Genomic DNA, 27191 nt, shown 5'->3' on the forward strand with positions numbered 1-27191 from the left:
ATCAAAATCTAATACAAGTCCCCAAAGCTGTTGAGACAACGAATAAGTAAGCATTATAAAAAACTTTGGGGACTAGTGTACTATACAGCCCATGGTCCCCATCCTCCTTGCATGTAAATTATACTAGTACTCACAAAAATACACTAACAAAGACAGAGTGGTTATTTTTCTTTAAAAAAACTTTTATTTTATGAAGATATCATGGGGCTATTTGTATTACTGTTTACTGTTCTTTTTTAAAATTTTGTCGGCTCATAGTTGCTGTGCTACTTATTGACATAATTATCCTTGTTATTGGGGATTATATAAATCATGGAAATGCACGAGATGTCACGAAAAATCGTCAAAAACATTTATATTCATTTGGATAATGTTTGATTAAAAAGTTTGGTTTCTAGCTGTCAAATACAATATATTTCTAAGGGTGTTTTCATAATATCTTTATATTTGCAAAAGTATTACTTGACTGACTAAGGATCTAAAGGGATAAGACAATAGCCGATAAATTGATGTTTATCCCCAATGATGAGGCACAAAATTATCCATTTGTAGATTATAAGTAATTGTTGAAATGTTTGGACACTAAACTTAATGAGCAAACCAATCAAAATAATATGGAAGTCCCCAAAGTTGTTAAGCCATCAAATAAGAAAACATTATATAATACTTTAAGGACTAATGTAAAAATTAGTCCAATATCCCCTCTCTCTCCCTAAGATTTCATAGTTTTGTTTCATTAATATTGAAACTTTAATATTATTTATCTTTTTCTGTTTTTTATTATCCTGCCTTATTATAGGCTAGCGGCTACGCCCCTAGAGGCCTCTTGTTTCTTTTTAATCTATTTTAAAATCAGCTATTGTGCAAAAATGTTTTTTCGCCGATAGATGGAGTTAGTTATGTTTTTAGCTAATTGCAAAATTGTCCGCAGAGCGGTGTCTTTTTATATTTTTTTTTCGATTTCCCTGGGGAGGGTGGTGATACCCTCCTCCAAAATAGTTATGAACCTTCTCGGGACCTATGGGAAGCTACCCTATTAAGGAGAACCCGAACGGTTCAGCGGTTAGCGAGATCCTTCGGTACAGACGAACAAACAGACACACAGACAAACAATCAAACAAACATCCCGTTACTTTATAATAAGGATTTTGAAAAAGTATGTGGTTTTGAATGGACATTTTTGAATTTGCCTTTAAACTTTTAAGTGGACCAAGACTTTGATTGGAAAATTTTAGGATTTATACTCAACAGAAATTTTAGTAGCGAAGCTACTCTTAAAGTCGTGTAAATCAATTTGATCCAAAAATATATATTCCTACAATTAATCAATTCTATCAAAGTAGTAGTTTGTGTGTATTGAGCAAAGATTCTCTAAAATTTCGCTACTATTGAATACTATCCACATTGGTTTGATTGATATTTCATTCAAAGGGAGAAAAGTTTCACATTTTTGTCAAAATTTATATAATCTCGTTGATTAATTTTTTGATACAGAAACAAAGAAAATTGTATAATGATGATTAAGCTAAATAATAAATAAAATAAAAATTTACCACTTCTGTAGATTACAATTAATGGTTGAAACGTTTGGACGCACAACTTATGAACCAACCAATCATAATTCAATAAAATTCCCCAGAGTGGCTATGTCAACAAATAAGAAAATTTTATTATACAAGTGTAATAAACAACCCTACCTGCCAAAAAATTTACTATTTCATGTTTTTAGTATTTAATGATTATTTACGTCAATTTGACTTAACGATAGCATTTGATAATTATTTTAAACAAATCATAGTCTCCAATAAAAAATGACGTCATAAATTACAAATGACCATTATACATTGTAATTGAACAATGGTATATTGTATACTGGCCTGCAATTGGTCATTTTTATTGTATGACGTCAATTTTAATTGGACACTATACGCTGTTTCAATTTATTTTCTTTTTAGATTGTGATAAATAATGGAGAACATTGTGTATATAGCCATCATAACATTTAGTCTGCTGTGTGAAGTCAACTCTGTTAATCCGTCAGGTGATGGTAAATATATTTCTACAAGCTTGGCTATTCTACAACTAATTCCATCTGTCTGTTTATTATAACACTAGCTGTTTTTATTCATGTTTTCAACATTGGCGCAGAACAGTAAAACCTTTAGTATTTCTTTTAATTGGCAATTTCTATTGTGAGGGTGGTGATACCCTCCCTAAAAATAACTTTAAACCTTCCCAGGACCAATTAGAAGCTATATTGTAAAGGAGTACCATATCGGTTCAACGGTTGGCGAAATCCTTCGGTATAGACAGGCAGACACTGACATAGACACAGCTTCTGTTACTTTTATATAAGCCAAATAAGTTCCTGATAAGTTTATAAAAGTACATAAAAGTTATTTTTTAATTTAGTTTCCTTCTTCTATATGCTATTTAATAATAATTGCAATTATAAATAAATTAATAATATTGCTATTGCTGTGATAAGTACAATATGTTAAAAATAATATTTGTGTCAAAAACATTAATTTTGTCTGTCTTTCATTTTTTTGCATTAGACGGTTAAAATGATAATGTTTTTTTGGGAGCGTACCTATTCTATAATGTTTGCTTTGGAATTGATTCAAATTAAAAGTTAAATTTCGTGTTAATTAAATGTTAGATTATACTCTTTTACTAGAAGCAGGCTATAGTGCCTAATAAAAAATGACGTTATACAATATGAATGGGGTATTCCTGTCCAGTTTTTTGTTTAGGAATGAATATTTCTTACCCGAGGGAATAAATGATGGACCAATAGGTCATCATTTATTCACGAGTCCATCATTTATTCGCTCGGGTAAGAAATATTCATTCCATTGCAAAAAACGCGATATTGGGTTTGTTTAAATATTCAATTGATTAGGTTTTTTCAAGAATGTCAAGCGAGGGAAAATTTTTAGAATGTGGGAACCATTTAATTTTCATTTAAATGGTACATATGTTTTTCATTTAATTTCATTTTTTGGACCCGTGAGAAAATTTTTTTAATGTGAGAACCATTTAATTTTCATTGTATTTCATTTTTTGGAAGTGTGGGAAAAAACGGGAGAAAAAATATGCTTTAGTATAAAGAAATGTTCTATCAGTTTCAAATCTTTTTCATTCGATAGATCATACTGACTTTGTAAAAACTGTCAGACCGATTTTTGAAATTCAATCTGTGAAAAAAGATATTCAAGTTTTAAATTTTTGTTTTGAAAATATTATTTTACATGTATTGACGCCATCTTGGATTATGATAATTTTTTTTGTTAGAAGATTTTTTTTCTAAGATATTTTTTAAAAATTAACTTTTTACAATAAAAAAATCTTTGAACTTAAATTGACCAATAATTCAAAGATTTTTTCTCTTTGATTTGGAAGATTTTTTATGATTTTTATTTTTAATGTCAAATAAAAACACAACTGTGAAAAAAATGAAAATTAAATGAAAAAACGTTTTATGATTTTATTCAAGAAATTATTTGCTAACATCACCTTTTTGTTGCAATAGAATGTTATTTAAGCAAACAAAATTTAGCATAAATGGATATTTAAATCCCTCGGTATTAAATATCCATTTATTAAATGATGAGCTAACGCTCGATCATTTAATACCTTGGGATTTAAATATCCATTTATGCTAAATTTTGTTTGCTTAAATAACTCATTCCTAAACAAAAAACTGGACAGGAATATCATTCTCATTTAAACAAAAAACTCATTTTTTTATGCTAAAATGTGGTTTAATTTTGGTTTTTAATTTTCATTTATTTCCCGGCTATGATCATTTATATCCCTGATATCAAGTTTCTTTTAGTAATTAATAAAAATTCTAAAATCTTCAAAAAAAAAAATTTAAAATCTTCTAAAAATGACTACCTCCAGGAAAAAAATGACTACCTCCGGGAAATAAATTAATATTTACATCCACTATTTAAGGGGTTGTTTGGGAATGACCATTTATAGGCCAGTATACATATTTATCAATGGCAAATGTATACTGGCCTATCATTAGTAGTTTGTATTGTATAACGTCTTTTTTATCAGGCACTATTAAGCTGCTTACTTTTACTACTTAATTAAGATTTTAGATTTGAATAAAAGAAATAGCCAAAAGGACTGTTTGTAATATTTAGGTGGCTTAGTGAACAGATTAATGTCCCAACGGGAGACGTTGATACAAGATGGATTGTCGTACACAAATTTCTCTGCCACCAACCCCAGAGAAGCTCATAACATAAGGTCAGTAAAATAAAACTTATATGAAACTAAATCTTAATACTGAACACGTTAAAATAGTTTCAATTCTGATATGTCAGGTACACGACATAAATAGTAATAGTAGGGGGAAAAGCATTAGCTTAAAAACAGGCGCTACTCATTTATATGTGCAGTTAAGACTTCCAGACAAAGGTTGTGCAATCAAAGAGTTGGTTGTAGGTTTGATATTGGAACAGAAAATAAGCTAGTTTTTGAAATAAAGTTACAGTTTCAAGGACAGCGGCCACGCCCATACGGGTTAACAAATAATAAAACTTAATTTTGCACCAAACTTTCCACCAGTCATTGATGATATCAATGAGTCTAAAAATGTTGTTTTTTAATCTTTCTTATATATTCCTTTTACTATATTTCAGACCGTTTTAAATAAAAGCTTTTTATCAATAAATCCATCTCATAAATAAATTTTTATTCTATACTTTTTTATACTACAGGCTTTAAAAGTATGTTAAACATAAAATAAAGTATTTTCAAATATTTTGTTGAAACAAAAAAACTGTTCTAAATAAATGAAAGACAGTATCCAGATACATAACATAACATAAGAGATAAGTATCCTAAGATTTTTTTTTGAAAATACTACAAACCAAACCATAAATTTTTAAAATTTGTCACTTTTGGCAGTTTCTTGATTTAAATACATTAAGGGAGGGTGACTGTCCCCTCCACCCACATAATCTCCACGCCCCGACTATCTATTTATACGTTGGCCATTTTACTTTTAAGAACTACTAGCGGCTTCGCCCCTAGCCTCTAGGGGCTTTGCCCCAAGAGCTGATAAAAAAAAATAAGGTGAAATTCGTAAAAAAAAAAATTAGTAGGACCAACGAAATCTTCTACAAAAAAAGGACCAAGGATATCTCCTACTAAAAAGGACCAAGGATATCTCCTACAAAAAAAGGACCAAGGATATCTCCTACAAAAAAAGGGACCAAGGATAACAAAAATTGGGGGGAGATTTTTTTGTTTTTGGGGGGGTTGGGGGTGTCCCACCCCCCAAGAAAATAGTCTAAAACCACCACAGAACCAGTAGGTATATTCACTGAAGAGTAGAATCCGATCGGTTCAGTGGTTACCGAGATCTTGAGCTTCAGACGGGCGGACGGACATCAAGCTACTTTGTATTATAGACTAGCGGCTGCGCCCCTAGCATCTATGGTCTCTATATTAAAAGGGATATGGAAGGGCAAAAAAATAGCATAAAACAATCTATTTATTAAAATAAAAAAGCCTAAAACCATCTCAAGACCTAGATAAAGCTTAACTGTAAAGGAGAATCACATCCGTTCAGCGGTTAGCGAGATCCTTCACTACAGACAAAAAAGCTTATTACTTTATATAATAGGATATCAAAATATACTTATATATTTCATTACAGTCAGACAAATAGACATCTTATGTTTTCATTGTCTGGGGAAAATTGTAGAGTAGCTTTGCTTACCTACCTTTTGATCACAAGACCTTTGTCTGGAAATCTGAACTACGCCTGAGTAATAGCAAATTATTAGACTGGGCTTTTCAACTTAAAGATAACTTTTAAATGACTTGTCTGTCATATTCTACAACTTTTTGTTAAAAATAATTTTCCCTGTCTTTTCCTTCACAAGGAAATAAATTTAATGCACAAAAATTTGTGAAATAGTTTTAAAAATCTTAAACTCTGCTTTTTTGCATTAGGCTTTTAACTAACATATTTCTGAAAGTGGATAAGCAGCATATTCAATTTTAAAGGCATCGCTTTCGTTCATGATATTTTGGCTTTATCATAGTGCAAGGACAGTTATGTTCAAAAATAGCTAAATAGTCTAGCGAGTCATTACTAGAATAATTGTTTTTGTTTCTTTAAAATATTAAGAATTAAAGTAATGTACGATTCCAGTATGGCTCTAAGCTTAGCAGAAATTAATGTATCGAATCGGTATTATAGACAACTTTTTATGAAAAATATTAAAAATCACAGAATTAATACACTTCAGTAATTAATCCCCTAATTTGGGATTTTCTTTTTTGCATAAAACTGTCTATAACACGATCAATATTTTAAAAATTTAATATTACACCTGATGTAACATAATCATTGAAAATTATACTAGCGACACCTATTGACAAAATAATAAACTATTAATATTTAGACTTGAAGATGTAAGAAATTTAACACGTGGCCACAAGGTCAGGTGTATCATCAATATTGAAAATTGGACTAAATGGACGCTAGGTAAGAGTTATTTCTCGCATCGTATTATAAACAGCTTTCCGCAGATATAAAAATGTACAAATGTAAGATGAAAAAACTTTTGATTGTACATTTTCATATTCGTAGAAAACTTGATATAGTACTATGATAAACATAATTTTTCAGTATGGCTGAGAACCTGTTCTAATCCATCGGATATAAAACAGTTTCGAAGCGATACTGGAAATATATATTTTTTGAGTGTGCAGGAAGGAGGTATGAATATCTACCCATCCCCCTAAGGCTAGAAAATCTCAGTGCAACGCTTCTAAACCCATTTAACGTGAAAAGTAAGGAAAATACAATAACCGATAAATTGATGTGCATCTCCAATGATGATATAGAAAATTGACCCTTTTGTAGGTTACAATTAGTGGTTGAAACATTTGGAAACTAAACTTAATGAAACAATCAATCAGGTCCCTAAAGTTGTTGAGCCAAATAAGAAAACGTCCCAATGTCCCCTCCCTCCCGGAATAAATTCGCTTAATTTTAATTTAGAATTTGAGAATCTATTTTAACAATTAAAAATGGTAAAATTTAATTATAATTATCTCATTATCTATGACTATCAACCTTTCTTTTTCCCAATAATTTTTTTAAATTTTTCCCAACACTTTTTTAAATGCTGTTATTCATAATTATTGACTTCATATTCACTTATTATTAAATCTTATATGCAAATTAGTGTTAGCTTGACTTGACAATAGCATTTGATAGTAAACTAATGGCTACGCTATGATATCCGGGGATTGTAAAATAAATGTATGAATATAGATGCATTGCATAACCATACATCTACCTGGATCCCTCTGTTGTGGACCGTTTTCGTCTGCTAGCAAATTGCTTCTCCTCTTTTCTATCGACTTGGCTGTATTAATATTCCCGACACTATTGGTTGATTTTCAAGGACCTAATTGAAAGTCGGCACAGGTTCCTCGAGATGGGGACATACAGCTATTTAACCCTTTCACCCTCTATTGTTTTACTCTAATGTTAAATAACAGGGAAAATGTTGAAAATAGAAGCTGTTTTTTGTAATTTTAACGTCACAATCTATATAAATAACATCATTAAAAGTGTGTTATTTAAAATTGCTTACAATACTAAAACCTTCGTTAGAGAATTCCCATTTATTATTAGTGGACCAAACAAACTTCCCCGTTTAATAACAAGATAATCCATTATAGATTGAAACTCGGTGTTTAAAGAAAAAGAAGTTATTTTTTTTTGCAACTAGCGGGTACATCACTAAATTCCTTTTGGGGTGCTTAAGGGGCATTCAACTCTTTCAATTTCAGTTTTAAAAAGAAAAAGAAAAAAATAGAAAATTTGATAGTTGGGGAGCATATTTATGGGGTTACTTTAGAAGCTACAAAGTAAAGGAGAAACATATCAATCCAGCGGTTAGCGAGATTTCTCGCTTCAGAGCGAAATAATTAAATTACACACAGACATAAATACTTACTGTACATTTATAGTATGATGGCCTTTAAAAATCATTTATATTTATAATAGTGCACATATTCTTGAAAGTTGGTTTTAACTCCTACCTTCAAGTTCACAAAATTTTGATGAAACCAGCCCTTTACAAGATAAAGCTTCTTTTAATGTGTACTTCTTTATTGAAAACTAGCGGCCACGCCCCATAGAAGCCACTCGGGGCACTTAAGGTAGGATGGGGAAAAGTCGACCTCATCCCATTTGTGTTTGTTCAAAAGAGTAAAAAATATTTTTTTGGGGGGAGGGGGGTGAATACACCCTCCCCAAAAATAGTTTAAAACCTTCCCAGGACCTATAAGAAGCTTCACTGTAAAGGAGAACAATATAGGTTCAGCGGTTAGCGAGATCTTTCGGGACAGACAAAAAACGCTTTCTACTTTATATAATAGGATAAGAAGCGGGGGATTTATTGTTTGGTTCACATTTATATTATGGGATTATGCCTCTCTTTTTCTCATAGACAAACTGCATTGCAACTTAAGCACATTTCTCCTTTTTTATTTTCTCTCTAATCACCATAGGATTAGATAACTATCTGTGGATCAAGGGAATGGTTAATTAATTCATCCCAGTATGGCCTCCAAACCGATTGATATCCGCATGGTTAGAAACGGTTCGCAGCCATATAGAAAAATCATGTATAGCATCGTATTGCAGACAATTTCCCAAGAATATTCAAATAAAAATCATAACAAAACTTGTTTTAATCTTATTATTTTTCATTATCCGCGGAAAACTGTACATAATAAATTGCGATTAATAATTATTAGCTTAATTTTATGAATAGACAAACATACACAAAATTTAAATACACCTTTGAACAAAACAACTAATAAAATATTATATTTAATTTATTTTAGGGTATCCGGTATTTTATCTAAAACATGGAATGTTCCAGAAGGGTAAGAGTATTTCTTCTTAAGACGAAAATTTAAGAATATAAAGTAACAACTCATTCAATATTTAGATGGTATATTCTGTTTATATTTATTCTTAAGTTTAATGCAGGATATTTAATACCTTTATTTTAATTGTATTAGGGCTATTTCAAACACAAGTTTTATAGCATTTGCCAAAGAGACAGAAAAACAATATTGTATAAGTTTAGCGCACTTTTATAATTATTTTTTTCTTTTTTTGACAATGTGTAGTGAAAAGTACTTGAAAATTCTCTTAAAATAAAAAAATAAAAAATTACGTCAGAAATTACAACAAATTTCTTAATCATTAATTATTACAAGATTTTTAAACCAAATATTTTGAAAATAATTTTAATATTTTTCAAATAAAATATTTAATCAAATAACAACAAAAAGCTTTTTCAAATATATCGGAAAGCGGATCATGGAAAAAAAACGAAGTTTCGGGTTTCGTCGCATTTTCACAGTAGCTTTTCTCCTATTTCTTGCCCCTGCGGGAGGCTCTAACGCTGTTGGGTAATCATTAACACTTACCTAACCTAAACCCGCGACCGTGGCTCAACAAGTAGCGCATCCGCTCGTCGTCGGGAAAGTGATAGGTTCGAATCTCGGACCAACACCGCGTCATAACTAAAGACGTTAAAAATGGTTCCTACTGCTGCTATGTCAGATGCGCGACATAAATAGTTAGAGTAGGGGGAATGCCTTGGCCCGAAACAGGCGCAACTCGTTACCATGCACAGTTGGGACTTCTCAGACAAAGGTCGTGCATCACAGAGAGTTGGTTGTCTGTTGGATGTTACTTAACCTAATATCCTTGGGTGTTTGGACAGAAAAGGGTGCGTACCAGTCACCCTTAGTTCTCCTGGATTGCTGGACCAGGACCTGGACAGTACATCAAGTCGATAAGTTCCTTGACTGCAATCCCGCCCGTATGAGGTAATTGAAGGTACCTAACCTAACCTATCCAAAAATAACTTTTCAAAAGCTACTGTGAAAATGCGACGAAACCCGCAACTACGTTTTCTTTCCATGACCCCGGAAATTTAAAATTAGAAGAAAGGATATTAATTGTTTTTGTCTTCTTCTTATAACTAAGCATATTGGGTTTTAGTTGTCCTACTATTAGCAACAATGAATTGATTTGAACCCTGGCGCTTTTTGGGACATCCCTACTGAAGTAGCTTATGCCTAACAATAGATAACGTCATGCAATACAATTGATCAATAATAGGCCATTAGATAATTTACCGTTGGTCAATCAAATTGTATACTTGCCTATCATTGGTTATTTGTATTGGATGACGTCATTTTTTATTAGGTACTATGTGCTGCTTCAATTCTTATCCCCCCCCCCCTTTAAAAAAATCTTCTAGGTAATTTTTGTATATTGAGGGGGGGGGAGTAGATAAATTTATGTCATACTAAGTAACTAAAGTGATGATATCCTTATACTAAAGTAACAGGATGTTTGTCTGTTTGTTTGTCTGTGTGTGTGTCTGTACCGAAGGATCTCGCTAACCGCTGAACCGATCGGGTTCTCCTTAACAGGGTAGCTTCTCATAAGTCCCGGAAAGGTTTATAACTATTTTCTTGGGGGGTGGGACACCCCCAACCCCCCCAAAAATGAAAAATATCCCCCCCCAAAATTTTTTTTTTTTTACATTTTTTAACTAAAATTTCAAATGATGCACCCACCCACCCCCCAAAAAAAAAAAAAAAAATTGCACCCTCCAAAAATTTTTTTTACTTTTTCTTTTAAAATTTAAAATAAGAAATTGGGTTATTAAATTCGACTCCCCCCTCCTCAAGTGCCCCTAGAGGCCTCTAGGGGCGTAGCCGCTAGTGAATTATATATTAGCTGCGCTACTACAAATAAATCTAATTAATATTCTAACCTCACAATATCTATATTTATTTATGTTATTATTAGCGAATCTTCTATGTAATTAAGGATTGCCTGTCCCTAAACAAGGATCTTGAAGTATGGACGATAAATTAATGTACATCACTAATGATGTTAAACAAAATTACCCCTGAATTTTAAACTAAGGAATCAAGCTTTAATTATACATATGAAGTTTTAAGCCAGCACATGAGAGTCGGTGATTCCAAAACTTTAGTACAGTAGTAATTTGAAACAGCAAATGGTGCCTTTTAAAAAATGACGTCATACAATACAAATGACCAATAATGGGCCAGCATGTATTTTACCAAATATAAATGTATCATTGGTCATTTGTATTGTATGACGTCATATTCTATTAGGCACTATTTGCCGATTCTAAGAATTTACAGTCCAATGTTCCCTACACCCATAGAGTTTATTATTTTTTTGTTATTGCGCTACTATTAACATAATCACCCTTGTATATTTATGATAATAGTAACACACATTGTTTTTATTTCATTAAATATAGAAAATATTTTCTTATTTAGGCTTTCATGAACGTGAGGTATTTCCCTCTCATAGAGAAATTGTTATAACAGGTATGAATACATTTTTTATTTTTACATTTTTTCCTATAAAAGTTCACTTATAATAATAGTTGGGTCTTGTCCAGTAATGGGAAAGGGACGTTGGACTTAATTCTGGTCCTAAAATCGACGTCTATTTAAAGGATTTAAAATGCAAAGACATATATATTTTTTTAACTCTTATTTTATACATCTTAATTGGAACTGATGATCTATTTAATAGTGAAATAATTGTTTTCCATAAATGAAATGTTAAAAAATACTACCTCGTTGTTTATATACATAATACTTTTATACTTTGCGGACTTTTAGTAAATCTTGATTTTAATTTTAATAGATTTAATATACCATATTCTTAATGTACAAAAGCTCCGTTTTAAATAATACGTTTAGAATACATTATTGGATTGGGGACAATTCAACTATTTTTAGTAGTGAAGCTACTCTATAATTCACTTTGTCTGTCAGTCAGTTCGGAACACTGAGATGGAAATGTGATGCTTTAAGCTTTTATTCAAGATGTCTGATTTTTTTTGTGAAGAATCCCTATACGAATGAACATCCAGTGTGTTATTACATCCATGATTTTTTGTGCTTCACTACTTATGGATGTTGTCATTCTTGTTTAAATCAATTGATAGACAAACTTTAAACGTCTAAGATAGTTACTCCCATTGAACTTAACATATATTATCTATTAAGATATAAAAGAGCTTACATATAACTTATATTACAGATTTTTATGCAATTAATATTTTGTCATTTTTTACTAAACTATTTACACTGCATGTCCTAAAACTGTAAAATGTCCCTCTGAAATCGATATATAAAGTGATACTCACAGCTGACTAAAATAACGACACCAACTATCCACCTCCTTTACCTCATCCCCTCCCTTCCTACTGGATGAACAAACTGACCAATAAATGAGGTCCATATTAGTAATCTAATTTGACAACAGACATTCCTCTGTCAATATATCCACTAGGATATATAGGTTGGAAGGAATTTTAATGTTAGGGGGAGATTTGAAATCTGCATCAAATTTTAAGAATTTTTTTTATAAAATTCGTTTTTTGTATAATTCTTTATCTAAATGCGAAAATACAATTTGACCAATAGGATAGGTGGATTATAAACTACCTGCGCTCTAATTGGGTGAATGATGTACGACACTTAAGCTTCTCCAATCAGAGCGCAGATAGTTTTTAATCCACCAATCACAGATGTTAAAATTAATTAACTTAAATTGTATTTCCGCTTTTAGATAAAGAATTATACAAAAAACGAATTCTATTTTTAAAAATCCTTAAAATTTGATGCAGTTTTCAAATCTCCCCCTAACATTAAAATTCCTTCCAACTTATATATCCTAATATCCACGTATTTTATATCCATTCCCTCTGTATTGACATTCATTTAGACATAAATATATCTATCTATATATCTATCTATCTATCTATCTATCTATCTATCTATCTATCTATCTATCTATCTATCTATCTATCTATCTATTGACATTCATTTAGACACAATGTCAATTATAACGAGAACAAGGGCGGTCTGTTTCTCCTGCTTACTAACACACACACACACACACATACACCCACACACCCACACATACACATACCCACACACACACACACACACACACACATGCATATTGATTGATTGATTGACACTGGGTCCTAAGCCACAGCGGTTAATTAGGAAATTTTATACTCTAAAGATAGACATTGTTTAAGTTTTCAAAATTAAAATCAATTGCCTGGGGGGAAAAATAAAGGCGAAGAAAGTCCCTTAAAAAAATTCTGACATCATAAAAATGAGGGCTTAGGAGAGGAGAAGTGGGAAAGAAAACCCCAAAAAAGAGATGTAACGGATTACAGATTAACTGTGTGAGGGATCCAAAGCTTTATAGAAGACGCTTTGCAAGAAATTCTTATGCAAGTTAAACGGATTACTTGTCTAATTAGCTATATAGAGTAATAGCTTTATTGCCAACTGCTATTTATATAAATATATATTTTTTCACTTTTACTGGATGGACGAATTGACCAATAAATGAAACCCATGTTAGTAACCAATATTGTAGACAAATTCCCCCCTGTCAATATATCCACGTACATTCTATATCCACTGGTAAACTAAATAGATAAAAAGATTAGAGAAGGCATTACAAATATAAAGTTTGTTAACTTTCTTTGAATATCAGGTATAAAGTTATAGGCAAAGAACATAAAAGTAACAGGGTGTCTGTGTGTTTGTACTGAAGGATCTCACTGGACCGATATGGTTCTCTTTTACAGTGTTCCAGAGGTTTATAACCATATGTTGGGAACAAAAATATTTGACCTTCCCAAGACCAATATTAAGCTCGTCCTAAAATTGTAAATGGTTCTAGCCGTTTAAAGATCACAATGGACATATATAAATTACTGTAGTATATGAGATATATATAATCCAGATAACTACCTGGATCCTGTGTTGGGAAACTTTTTCGTCTGCTAGCAAATTGCTTTCTGCTCTTTTGAATGGACTTGGCTGTGTTAATATTTGCGACGCTATTGGCTGATATTCAAGATCCAAATAAAAGTCGGCAAAGGGTCTACGGGTTGGGGACATACTGTTATTTAACCCTTCCTCCTCTATTTTTCACTTTTATATTGGATATCTATAATATTTTGTACTAAAACCAAGCGACTTACATATTCCTTTACCTCTGGAGTAGACAAGGTGAACTAATGAATTTATTTTAAGAAAACCATACTGACCACATGGACAAGGAATATGAATTTATTTTAAGAAAACCATACGATGAACTGAAATTAGTTTCCGAATGTGAACACATTTTCCTAGGTGTTTCCCAATCCTATCTCAATATTTGCTACTAGCTAAAAAACCTTCAAACTTCAAAAAAAAAATCAAAATTTGAATGTATTAAAGATTTATACATTATACATTCAAAGTTTTAATTTTTCAAATTTAGATTTTTTTTTTGAAGTTTGAAGGTTTTTTAGCTAGTAGCAAATATTGAGATAGGATTGGGAAACACCTAGGAAAATGTGTTCACATTCGGAAACTAATTTCAGTTCACCAACCATACTGACCACATCAGGGTCAAGGGATATGCAACTTCAAGAAAAAGTTTTTCCACCTCATATTTTCCCAGATCTAATTATATAATTAGTGAAAAAGTTGGTGAAAAATTGACTATGGTGTCATTTTCTTCTCTTTGAACTGCCCTATTTCAACAGACTGTCCTGTAGTCGGAAACTCAGAGGAACCGCAAAAAACTTTCTAGCTCGATTATAATCTGAGTTTCATTAGAAGCAGACGTTTTACTACCCCCTACCTATAAAAGCTCTAAGGGGGGCTCGCAATTTTTTAGGACGTCGCATACGCAGCCGACTGAAAAACCATTAAAAATCGGCGGCCACCAGGAAATAAAAAAAAATAATAGTACAACTTTTTAAAAATAATTCTTAATTTTAGGAAACCATGTTGATCACAGTTTTACTGGCACAAGTGGAGTTATAGGATGGGAATTAGGTAAGCTAAATTAATAGACAAGAAAACCTGGTGCTTTCCCACAAAGAACCTGCCAACCACTAAAACCTCACCCCCTCCCCCCTTGTTTTCTTACATAATGGGGAGGGGGAGTTTTTTTCCCTATGCCTGATTCCTGAGGGCGAGTATCATGACCCTGCAAGTTTTAATATAAAATATTAAAATAAAAAGTTTTCTCGTATTCATTCGAATCCGGTGGATAAGAACCGGTTCTCATCCATACGAAAAAACTATGTCTAGCATCGAATTATATCCATCTTTCTACGAATATAAAAATGTACAATCATAAGATTAAAACCAGTTTTTTAGCCGGGATTTCGGCACTTCGGGGCTAAAAAAACTGGTTTTAATCCCAAAATTGTACATTCTATATTCGCGGAAAGCCGTTTATAATACGATGCGAGAAATAACTATTAACAGCTTATAGTGCTTAATAAAAATTACGTCATACAAATGAACAATGATGGTCCAATATACATTGTAATTTGCCAATTATAAAATGTGTAAGGGCCTATTATTTGTTATTTGTATTGTATAACGTCATTTTTATTAGGCACAATAAGCTGCTTCTAGAAATTTATCTTTTTTTCTATTTTTCAGAGCAGCAGGGCGTTCATTTGATAGTAATGTGGACAGTTCCCTACTCGGGAATATTTAATCCATATTTTGGCATAGGAGTTGTCAAACTAACAACAACTTTTACACAGGTATATTTATCAGGGATCTTTAGGGATATGAAAATAGGCGATAAATTGATGTAAATCCCCAATGTTAATACACAAAATTACCCCTTCTGTACAATAAAATTAGCGATTGAAACGTTTGGACACTCAACTTAAAAACAAACCAATCATATTCCATTAAAAGACCCCATTTTGCTGTTATGTAAGAGAGACAATTAGATTAGAATCAATCGATGGATTTTCTTTTTGTTGTTTGTTGTGGTCAAAGGGTTAATATAATTTTGATGTCACGTAGAAATACATATTTGGTCATATTAATAAATATAATAGAATACGTAACAGAATACGTGGATAAATTGACTGTAGAAAATTGTTGTCAATTTAAGTTGCCAATGTGGAAATCATTAATTGGTCAGTTCGTTCATCCAGATGAGTTAAAGCTAGGAGGATCACTTATATAAGTAAATATATAAAAATCTGGTGCAACATCCAATTAATTATATATCGATCATATTCTATTCTATTGGACAATAAACAATTCATGTATTCCTCACTTATTGCCCAGGAAGGAAGGGGACAATGGGCTATTTATTACACTAGTCACCAAAGTTTTATGATAATGCTTTCTTATTCGTTGGCTTAACAACTTTGGGGACTTTTATTGAATTTTGATTGGATAATTCCTTGGGTTCAGTGTCCAAACGTTTCAACCAATAATTGTAATCTACAATAAGGGTAATTTTGTTTAAAATTATTGGGTTGTACATAAATTCTTTGGCCATTGTTTATCCCTTTAAACGCTGCTTATTGCCTAATTAAAAATATTTAAAACGTCAATTGGTTAAAATCAATCATCTATTTTTATGGAAATTATAGTTTAATTTCTGATATATATTCTAATATACAGTCGGCTAATCATATTTTATATAAATCTTACTTATTAATATTAATATTGTCTAATTATAAAAAAAAGCATCATTGGGTCTAAACTAATCATGACATTGCTTGAACTGACAGGGATCTAAAGGGATAAAAACATGGCCGATAAATTGATGTACGTCCCCAATGATGATAAATGAAATTACCCCTTCTGTAGATCAAGATTAGTGGCTGAACTGCTCAAAATTAAATAGAAGTCCCTAAAGTTTTTAAGTCAACGAATAAGAAAACATAATCGTTAAACTTTGGGGACTAGTGTAATAAACAGACCATTGTCCCCTCTCTCTCTCTCTGTGATGAACTGAGATTAATTTCTTAATTTTGTAAACAATTTTTAGCAAATTATAGAAGAAATATAAAAAGCTAAGAAAACAAAGTAAAAGTTTTTGTAAAAAGATCAAATATAGAAATATCTAATGTCAAAAGTTTGTCACAAATCCACCAAAGGGGTTAGAGGGAGGGGGGGGGGGAATTACTTTTTTTTACAAACCTTTTTGTTTTTAGCTAATAACAGAAAATTAACCAGGACAATTTTATCAAATAAAGCGCAGTAAATAATTGTAAGACTTAGTAAAATGTTTTATAGATGTAGTAGCAGCTGCAATTCTAGTATTTAGGGTATATGTATTCCAAGAGGTAAATAAATGGCAGAAAATAGCCTTAAACCATCCAAAATATGAAATCTAAAAAAAAACAGCTTAAAACCATCCTGGGACCAGAGTAAAGCTTTCCTAAAGTTGAAGAAGTTAATCAGTTTAGTTTTTATTGAAATCTTAAGCTTAAGACAAAAAAACCTACTACTTTATATTATAGGATATGGCATTGTTAAGTCAAGACTTACCAATAATAACTAAAAGAAGCAGTGTCCTTTTAGATTTATTTGAAAAGTAACACCCAAAAGGCAACCAACTCTTTGGTTGCATGACCTTTGTTAGATGGTTTAAATAAAGTATTTGATGAGCTGCGCCTCTTTATCTATGGTACAAAGTAGCTTGATGTCTATCCGTCTGTCCGTCTGAAGCTTAAGATCTCGGTAACCACGGAACCGATTAGGCTCTACTCTTCAGGGATTATACCTACTGGTCCTGTGGTGGTTTTAAACTATTTTCTTGAGGGATGGGACACCCCAAACCCCCCCCCCCCAAATAAACATTGTTTTTAGAAAGTTACTTCACATAAATTGGGAGCGCCAGAATTTTTTTTAATTACCCCTTGGGTCAAAGCCCCTAGAGGCTAGGGGCGTAGCCGCTAATCGTATATAAAGTAGTAAGGTTTTTTTGTCCATAGCTTAAGATTTCGATGACTACTGGACCAATTGAGTTCTCCATTTCATGGAAGCTTCTTCTGTATGTTTTAGGCTATTAGATTTTATATTTAAGTTTGGTTTTAGGATATTTTTCTACTTTCCTTACTCCTACGAATACAGATATTCTAGATGCTAGGGGCGCAACCGTTACTTGGTGATATATAAGTGTAAAATTGCAGTAAGGACTATTTTTAAAGAGGTTTTTGACTAGACTGCCTATTCGCGACAACTAATGAGTGCGTTCATACGTAAAACTAATTCCGCTGTGGATTTTATTTAAATGTCTATTTTGAGATGCAAAAAATGTATGTACCTAAATATGGAGCTTCTCTATTTCTAGAAAGATCCTTTTAAGCAAGATTTTTATACTTTAGAAAGCAGCAAATCTCCAACAACAAAAAATAGCCAAAACCCTGTATATGTCATATCTATTTTGCAAAAAAAAGAATAATCATTACTAGAGATAAAAACAGACAAACATCCCATTACTTTAGCATCCATGATTCAAAGCAGTATATGTCATATGTTCCTTAAGATTTTGATGACTGCAAAGGCCTTATAGTTTTGCATACATAGATATTTCAAGTAAATTCAAGTCATTTATAAATATTAGGAGAAAGGGGTTAGATAGGGGTATGCATCAATTGGTCCTTGGAAAATGAACCAATAGCGTCGGGAGAATATTAAAACAACCAAGTCGCTACAAAATAGGTGGTCCCAATAAGGGGATCCAGGAAATTGTCTGGTCATAGATTTATTGGTGTAACTTTGTGAAAACACTGTTTTACTCTTGTTGGGTTAAAAGTTTGTACAAAAGTTTTGAAAATAAATATATGATGAATCAAAAGGAAACAGAATAGTAAGGTAACTCAAAAATAAACAGAAATATCATTAAAATAGAAAAACAACACATATTTAAAATGTTTTTTTTCTACATTGTTCAGTGTTTAGTAATTGTTGCACTTTTCCGGTAGGATAGCTGAACGGCTTGGTTCAAATTTTAGAGAAAAACCTTTTTAGATAAATGATCAAATCAATTACAATGAAACCCCCCTCCCCCCCCCCCCAAAAAAGGATAAAATTGGTACATGGGAAAGTGTAATGAGTGACGTCATAAAATTACGCCTTAAAAGGAAGGATAAGAGAAACCCTTAAAAAGAGATGGATAATAGACGTATTTTTATGACAGTACACATGACACTTTCCTCTGTCCCCCCCCCCGCAAAAAAAAAAAAATAAATAGCTGATCTTAAATTGATTGTAAAATTGAGACCCACTCCAAATATAAGTTTACATAAAGCTTACACTACACAAAGACAGGGGTTAGTCAGGGTGGGAGGGGCCATTAGGCTGTTTATTACACTAGTTCTTAAATCTTATAATAACGTTTTCTTTTTTGTTGGACTTTGAGGACTTTAATTAAATTTTTATTGTTTGGTTTAATAAGTTGAGCGTTTTAACCACTTATAATTATGATCTAAAGTAGTGGTAATTTTGTGTATCATCATTGGGGATATAAATCAATATATTGGCCATTTTCTTATCCCTTTAGATCCCTGTGGGTTAGTACATAACATTATAAACTCAGGGACAGTGACCAATCAACAGAAGAAAAAATACTTGGTCAGCCACTTTTGCATCAGTCAAAACAATTATATCATAGTAGTTTACTCAATTTATAACAATATTAAAAAGTAATGAAATTATATTTTTACTAAAAAGCTTTTTTACATCATTATCCTTTTCTAAATGTGAGGCCTTGAAACTTGTTGTTATATTTTATCATATGGTTTATCAACTACTAACGGCTACGTCCCTAGAGGCCTTCAGGGGCACGTTAGCCTTTTGTATTTTAGTTTTCTTAAGTATAACAAGTTGAGGGTTGGGGCGGGGTTGACTACTCCCTATTTTCAATTTCAATTTAAAAAGATATAACAAATTGATAATGGTAATTTGTATTCAATTATATGAAATGTTCTTTAAAAATGTTCTTTTTTTGTCTTTAAAAATACTTTTAATTATATAATTAAGAATCTTTAAAATCAACTTTAAAAGTCTATCTCACACAGAAACCAAGTGAGAATTCTCATATTACCACTATGACGACTAGTTCAACTCACAAACGGTCAAATAATCTTCAAAAGAATACATACTACCTCTCTACGAAGCTCTGTATAGTGCCTATACAAAAATGACGTCATACAATACAAATGACCAATGATAGGCAAATACACAGACTAAATTACCAATGACAGGCCAGTATACATTTAATTGACCAAGGGAAGGCCAGTATGGCGCCAGACGCCCGCTACTTGTGAATATTTACGTCCTTGTTGTTACTCCATCAGACCATAACAAATGTTTGAACTTCAAAAGGTTTAAAAGTTTAGATTAAGTTTGGATTTTTCACAAATAGTATCAAAGTCGAAACTAACAAAAAATAAAATGCTCATAAATTTGATTTTAAACTTATGCAGAAAGCCACATTTTTTATACAAGATTTCATTAAAGAATTATTATCATATGCTAACATTGGCAGACCAAAAAATTAGTGGCATAATAGCTATTTCTCGTATTCATACGAAACCGATTAATATCCGGTGGATTAGAACCGGTTCTCATCCATACGAAAAAAATATGTCTAGCATCGTATTATATCCAGTTTTCTACTAATATAAAGAAATACAATCAAACTATTCTTAAATTGTCACTGAGAAAATCACATTTTCTTCAATAGCCTTTTTGAACTGACAAACGGACTTACAGATTGACTGATGGACAAACAATGTGAATTATAGAGTAGCTTCGCTACCAAAAAGACACCAAAATTCAATATGTTAAATTCTTAGGGTTATGAGTTGCCTGATGTAAGAGTGAGATCTTTTTTTCCTCACAAAACCTATCCAAACTTCAGACAATCTTTAGAGGTTTCGTCCTTGGTTTTTTTGGTGGTGTTTTTATTTTTGCTTTTCAAATGTGGTGTTGCTTTTGAGACTTTTTGTCTAAATTTTATAATAAAATTATACGAATCTTTTGTATAACTGAGGTTTTTTAACGGTGTTGTTTTTGTTTTTTTTAATTGACTAGTAATTTGATTTAATGTTCGAATGAACCTCTTGAGTTTTTTTAAGTGTTCTTTTTCTAGCTTGACTAGCCTCAAAACAAATTGTTTTGACTAAATCATCGAATCAAAGCCTTTGCGGAGATATTTAACTATTTTTTTGTCTTAATTTTATATTCGATATAAACCTATTGGGTGACTGAGTTTCTTTATCAGTGTTAGTGTTTTTTTTTCTTTAAATTGATTAGTGCCTGCGCTACTAGACTCCCAACAAAATGTTTTGATCAAATTAGTGTATCAAAGCTAATGTGGAGAAATTTAATGACTGTATTTGTCTTGATTTTAAGATATGATGTGAACCTCTTGGGAAAATGACTTTTTTAACCGTGTTTTTTAACAACATGCTTTGGCTGAATAAGTGTCTAAAACTGTTGTGGAGAAATTTAACGACGTTTTTGTCTAATTTTTAAATTAATATGATATACACTGCACCGCTTGGGTAACTGAGTTTTTTATTTAAACGGTGTTTTATTGCTTTGTAAAATTAATTAGTGGCTGCGCTCCTAGCCTTAAAAGAAAGCTTTTGCGGAGATAATTATCGATTTTTGTCTAAATTTTAAAATGATATGATGTGAACCGCTTGGGTAACTGAGTTTTTTTAACGGTGTTTATGTTCTTTTCTTTAAATTGACTAGTGGCTGCGCTCTGAGCCTCAAAAAAGCTTTTACAGAGCTAATTATATATTTTTTTTAAAATTTTATTATAATATGACATTAACCTCTTTGGTAACTGAGTTTTTTAACAGTGCAGTGTTAGTGTTCTTTTCTTTAAAATGACTAGTGGCTTAAAACAAAACGCTTTAGCTAAATAAGCTAATCCAAGCTGTTTTGGAGTTTTAGTGCCAGTTTAATGACTACTTAACAAAACAACTTTGGTTGTACAAGATTAACATAATTAAGAAAACATTTTTTTTTATTCTTCTTTGAATTGTAGAGACAATTAATTGTAATTGGAAATAAAAAAAAATTCCAGTTTGGCTTCGAAACCACTCGATATCCGTTTTTAGCCATTCTGAAAAATCATGTATGACATCATATTACAAACAAATATCCGCGAATGTTAAAAACAAAATTAAAAGATTAATAATTATAATTTTTCATTTTAAAATCTGAGGAAAGTTGTCTAGAATACGATGCAATAAATAACTATTATAAGATCAAAAGAGTTTCTAATTTTGATTGGTGTAGAAATTTGAGACCATATATCTAACAAATTATTTTTCTTAAATTAATTTTTATTTTAGGATATGCTTCCATATTGGTACAAGCAGATGTATGATGAAGAAAAGGTAAACTTTGTTTTGGTGCTTTCTCTCAAGGTGCCTATAGAACACTGAAACCCTTTCCCCAACCTTGTCTTTGCACAAAATTGGAAATTAGTGGGGGGGGGGGTGAGCACATCCATGCCTAATCCATCTCTATTTATAGATCTACTAGCAGCTTCGCCCGTAGCCTCTAGGGGCTTTACCACAAGAGGTTTGATCAAACCAATTTTTCGTATTTTAGATTTAAAGGAAAATTTTTTTTTTAGGGGGGGGTAGTCGACCCAACTAATTTTTTTTTTTTTTTGGGGGGGGGGTATTATTAATTTTGGGGGGTTGGGGGTGTCCCACCCTCCAAGAAAATAGTTATAAACCTTTCCGGGACCTATGAGAAGCTACCCTGTAAATGAGATCCCGATCGGTTCAGCGGTTAGCGAGATCTTTTGCTACAAACAAACAGACAGACAAACAAACAGACAGACATCGTTCTACTATATTATAAGGATATATAATGTAGAGAAGTGCTGAAAAGTGTCATGTGTGACGTCATAAAAATACGTCTCATCCTTCCTTTTTAGAAGTATTTTTATGACGTCACACACGACACTTTCCGCGCTTGATGAATGTTTCTATCTAGGGAAGAGTGTTCCAACGTGGCGGAGCCGGAACACAAATCACATTCAGGAAAAAAATATTTCTTTTCATCAATTAATTAGAATTTAGTCTTGTTAAGAGCGAAGCTCTTCTATAAATAGGATAATTACATCCGTCCTTCAATACGTACATAACAGATAGCCACTAGTTTAAATCCCGTAGAAACATTTACATTTTTGGACGATACTTTGTATTATAAAGAATTATCCTTTTTATGGGATTCATTTGTCAATGCTCGTTTATGTGTTATATAGGAAGAGCTTCGTTTTTATGGATGTTTTAGCCTTGTTATAAACAATAGTAATCATGATTTTAAAGATGTTTAAATAACAAATGAAGTAGGATGACTGTTTGAATGTGTGTAATATAATTCGCAGGGGATTCTTTTTACTTTTGAGAACACATTATCAGTGTTTTAAAACTATCATTAAATTTCCTTTAATTCCTGATATAGAATCTAAAACTTTGTGATAACTTTGTTCACCCCAACTCAATTCTCCCTTCCTACTTCATTTCTTATTAATTTCATTTTTAAAATGCTCAACTAGTAGGCTAAATAAATCAACTTTTAATCCCCCCCCCCCCCTCCCCCATCCAAATATATATAAAAAGCTTTGGAAATATATTTCTATCCCATGCGGGGAAGATCTATCCAAAAAAGGGTACTTTTACTGTGAGACTTTTCTAGCCTTTACTTAACCTACCCTAAAACATTGCAACCTATCTTTTTCTTGAAAGCTTACTTTTTAGAAATTCTTCTAATTTGTCCAGTTATATACCAATGTGAATATAACGTTGTGCAGTTCCTAACCAGATAAAAATCATTAAAACCAATCTTTTAAACTAATCCCCATATCTTAAATTAAAAATTTCTCCCTATATTCCCTTATTTTAAAATTTAACCCCTTTTCCTTAGGGAATCTATTCTAGAGTATGTCATTAAGTCGCTCTGTCAAAGATATAGGTGGGCTATATATCTATTTATACTAGCGTATTTTAAAAATTAGAAAAGAAAAAATATTATTTTATATAGACATGAGAATTTTTTCGTTGTTTCTTCTTTGGAAGAAGGATATCAAAGTATGCTTAATGTTAGGTAAGTTTTTTCGTTGTTTAATTTTACGTAAAACTAGCGGCCTCTAGGGTAACTATAAGTTAGGGGGAAAGGGGGAGGTTGTCGATCACCCCAAATATTTCATTTTAATTTTTTTAAAAAGGGATTGGGGTATAAACCTTTCAATTTTAGTTTCTAAAAAAAGGGATTGGAGTATAAACCTTTCAAGAACATGTGAGAAGCTACAATGTAAAGGAGTACCATATTGGTTCAGCGATAAGTGAATATCCTTCGGTACACACAGACGGACAGACATATATCCTGCTACTTTATTATAAGGATTAAAAACAATAATAATAAATTGAATAGTCAAACGTTTTAATAAAGTCAAACTGACTAAAATTACCGAAGTTTTTCTCCAAATATCTTGTTTAGCAAAACTTGGAGGGGAGAAAATTTCGTATGTTACTTTGTGTCAGTTTAGGTTAGGTTGTTATATTGCGTTCTATATACCCCTACAGGGTGTAGGCACTTTATTGGAAGGCACAATAAATTACATATCTATATGTCTATTTCAGTATAATTCCCTAGTCCACAAAGGACCTAGCACCATTCATCAGGCACAAACAATACCTGGATTATTATATATCTATCTGTATATCTAACTATCTATCCATCTATCTATCTATACCTAGATTATTCTCTATTTATCTATCTATATATTTAACTATCTATCTATCTATATGTCTATTTCAGCGTAATGCCCTGGTCCACGAAGGACTTAGCACCATCCATCAGGAACAAACTATACCTGGATTATTCTCTATCTATCTATCTGTATATCTAACTATCTATCTATCTGTATATCTAACTATCTATCTATATGTCTATTTCAGTGTAATGCCCTGGTCCACAAAGGACCTGGCACCATCCATCTGGCATAAACTACACCTGGATTATTCTCTATCTATCTATCTGTATATCTAACTATCTATCTATCTGTATATCTAACTATCTATCTATATGTCTATTTCAGTGTAATGCCCTGGTCCACGAAGGACCTGGCACCATCCATCTGGCATAAACTATACCTGGATTATTCTCTATCTATCTATCTATATATCTAACTTTCTATCTATCTATATGTCTATTTTAGTGTAATGCCCTGGTCCACGAAGGACCTGGCACCATCCATCTGGCACAAATTATACCTGGATTCTTTGAAGCCAGAACCACACAGCGGCCAATCTGATAGGTAACATTTACAAATGCGAAGCTATTTTGTACATCAATGTATGTTCGTCCGTCGACCTTTCATTGCGTAGGTGATGAGTTCGAATATCAGCATAAAATGCGACACAATCAAAGACGTTTAAAATTGTACCTACTGCTGCTATGTCAGATGTGTGACATTAATAGTTGGAGTTAGTGTAGGGTGAATGCCTTGGTAACTTAGTTAGGACTTCCTTAAAAAGGGGTTGCAATCAATAAGTTGGTTGTGTGCAATAGTTAGGATATAATCATACGTTGTTATCAACCGTTTCCATAGTTATTGATTAAGTACTGTCATTATTTATTTAATGCTTTAGTTACAATTTTTTGTGTATTATATTTAAAGGTACTTTGAGAAAGTTAAACATCCTTTTAATTTATGTTATTTTGTTTCAGTTTACGAGTATCAAGGCTATCATTAATACTGCTCGGATCTCTTGTTTATTTTTTACATTCCTCCAATATGTAAACAAAATGTAAACAATTTTATCATAATTTAATCATACAGAAATGTTTTAGAAACATGTGATTTTTTAATCTTATACAAGGAAAATAATGTCTTTAAGTAGATCAATATTATAACAAGCTTACATTAAAGCAATGAAAAAGTGAGAAAAAAAAATATTAGATTTTTACTTAATTCTTTGCAAATATGTCACTAAATTAATTATTGTATACCTACCATAAAATTAAAACGATAATCTCAAACAAATTAAACCAACGTCTTGTTCACAGACGAACGAACAAACGAGTATGCTATGTTGCTTAAAAAGCTAAAAATTACAGAAATGCCAAAAAATAACCCTAATTTGTTAATACTTCCTGAGTTAAAACAGTAAATATTAGATAAACGTGATAAAAAGTTATTAAAGACATAAAAAGTTTTAGAAAGATGCTAATATTTGTAATTAGTAAAAAAAAATCAGCGAAAAGAGATATGGCATTCAGAATAGTTTTATTTATCGCATCGTATTATAGACAGCTCTCCTCGGATATTAAAGTGAAAAAATTGCATCATTAAAACCAGATGTGTCAGCCTCAAGGGTCCCGAAGGCCTGGGCTAACAAAACTAGTTTTATTTTATTTTAATATTCGTGAAAAATTGTCTGTAATACGATGCTATACATGATTGTTCAGTATAGTTGAGAAGAGCCGGAAATAAATCTGCTTCGAGGCCATATTGGAATGGTTATTTCTCGCATCGTATTATAAACAGCTTTCCGCGGATATAGGAGGCACCGGCTAAAGAAACTGGTTTGAATCTTATGATTGTACATTTTTATATTCGTAGAAAGCTGAATATAATACGATGCTAGACATAGTTTTTTCGTATGGATGAGAACCGGTTCCTATCCGCCGGATTCGAATGAATACGAGAAAATATATTCGTATTTCAGATATTAAATCCTTTTCCATTTACAAAACTAATATAAAATGCTATAATCTAAAACTAATAGGGACCTAAAGAGAGGCGACAGTTTTAAGACATCTTCAATATGAAAAACAAAATTGCCCTTTTGTTATTAAGTTTTAAATGATGTTTTAAAAATAGTTGACCAAATGATTCTTACCTGTGGAAAATTTTTAGTAAAAAAAATTTGTATTTTCAAGCCATATTCCTTTAACTGATTTAGTATATTTGAACTGCTTGTGATAAAATTATAATGTAAACTATTTGTAAAATTTTATTATCATAATGTATCAAGTTTATCATATATGATAAAATATATTCTTTTTTGCTGCCAAACGGCTGGACTCACAGTTAATTCACATTATCATAATATTTTCAAAGAGGTCTGAAAAAATCATCAGTGCCTAATATAGAAAAGGTGGCGCGTTTATGTTTACTGCGAGATTATTCTTGTGCCGACAGCCGTTTTGCCGTCATAAGC

General features: G+C 31.8%; 1 protein-coding gene across 4 annotated transcripts; it reads left to right on the plus strand.

The window, feature by feature from the left end:
• Window positions 1–1950: 1950 nt before the first annotated feature.
• LOC145334494 (tereporin-Ca1-like) lies at window positions 1951–25932 on the plus strand. Of its 4 annotated transcripts, none has more exons than XM_080179958.1 (13): window positions 1951–2041; window positions 4161–4266; window positions 6438–6520; window positions 8902–8943; window positions 11401–11451; window positions 14935–14991; window positions 15610–15716; window positions 20787–20864; window positions 22302–22346; window positions 22957–23001; window positions 24005–24069; window positions 25184–25282; window positions 25696–25932. In XM_080179958.1, exons 1-13 carry the CDS (start codon window positions 1969–1971, stop codon window positions 25766–25768), a joined length of 924 nt encoding a protein of 307 aa, XP_080036084.1. In that variant the 5' UTR covers window positions 1951–1968; the 3' UTR covers window positions 25769–25932. The 4 variants fall into 4 exon arrangements, with proteins under 4 accessions (XP_080036084.1, XP_080036083.1, XP_080036085.1 ...); XM_080179957.1 differs by having other exon boundaries at window positions 1954–2047; XM_080179959.1 differs by having other exon boundaries at window positions 1954–2041; window positions 4170–4266.
• Window positions 25933–27191: the final 1259 nt, after the last annotated feature.

The sequence above is a fragment of the Acartia tonsa genome, chromosome 12 (assembly GCF_053477335.1).
Source record: "Acartia tonsa isolate MP-2025a chromosome 12, ASM5347733v1, whole genome shotgun sequence".
Taxonomy (NCBI): Eukaryota; Metazoa; Arthropoda; class Copepoda; order Calanoida; family Acartiidae; genus Acartia; species Acartia tonsa.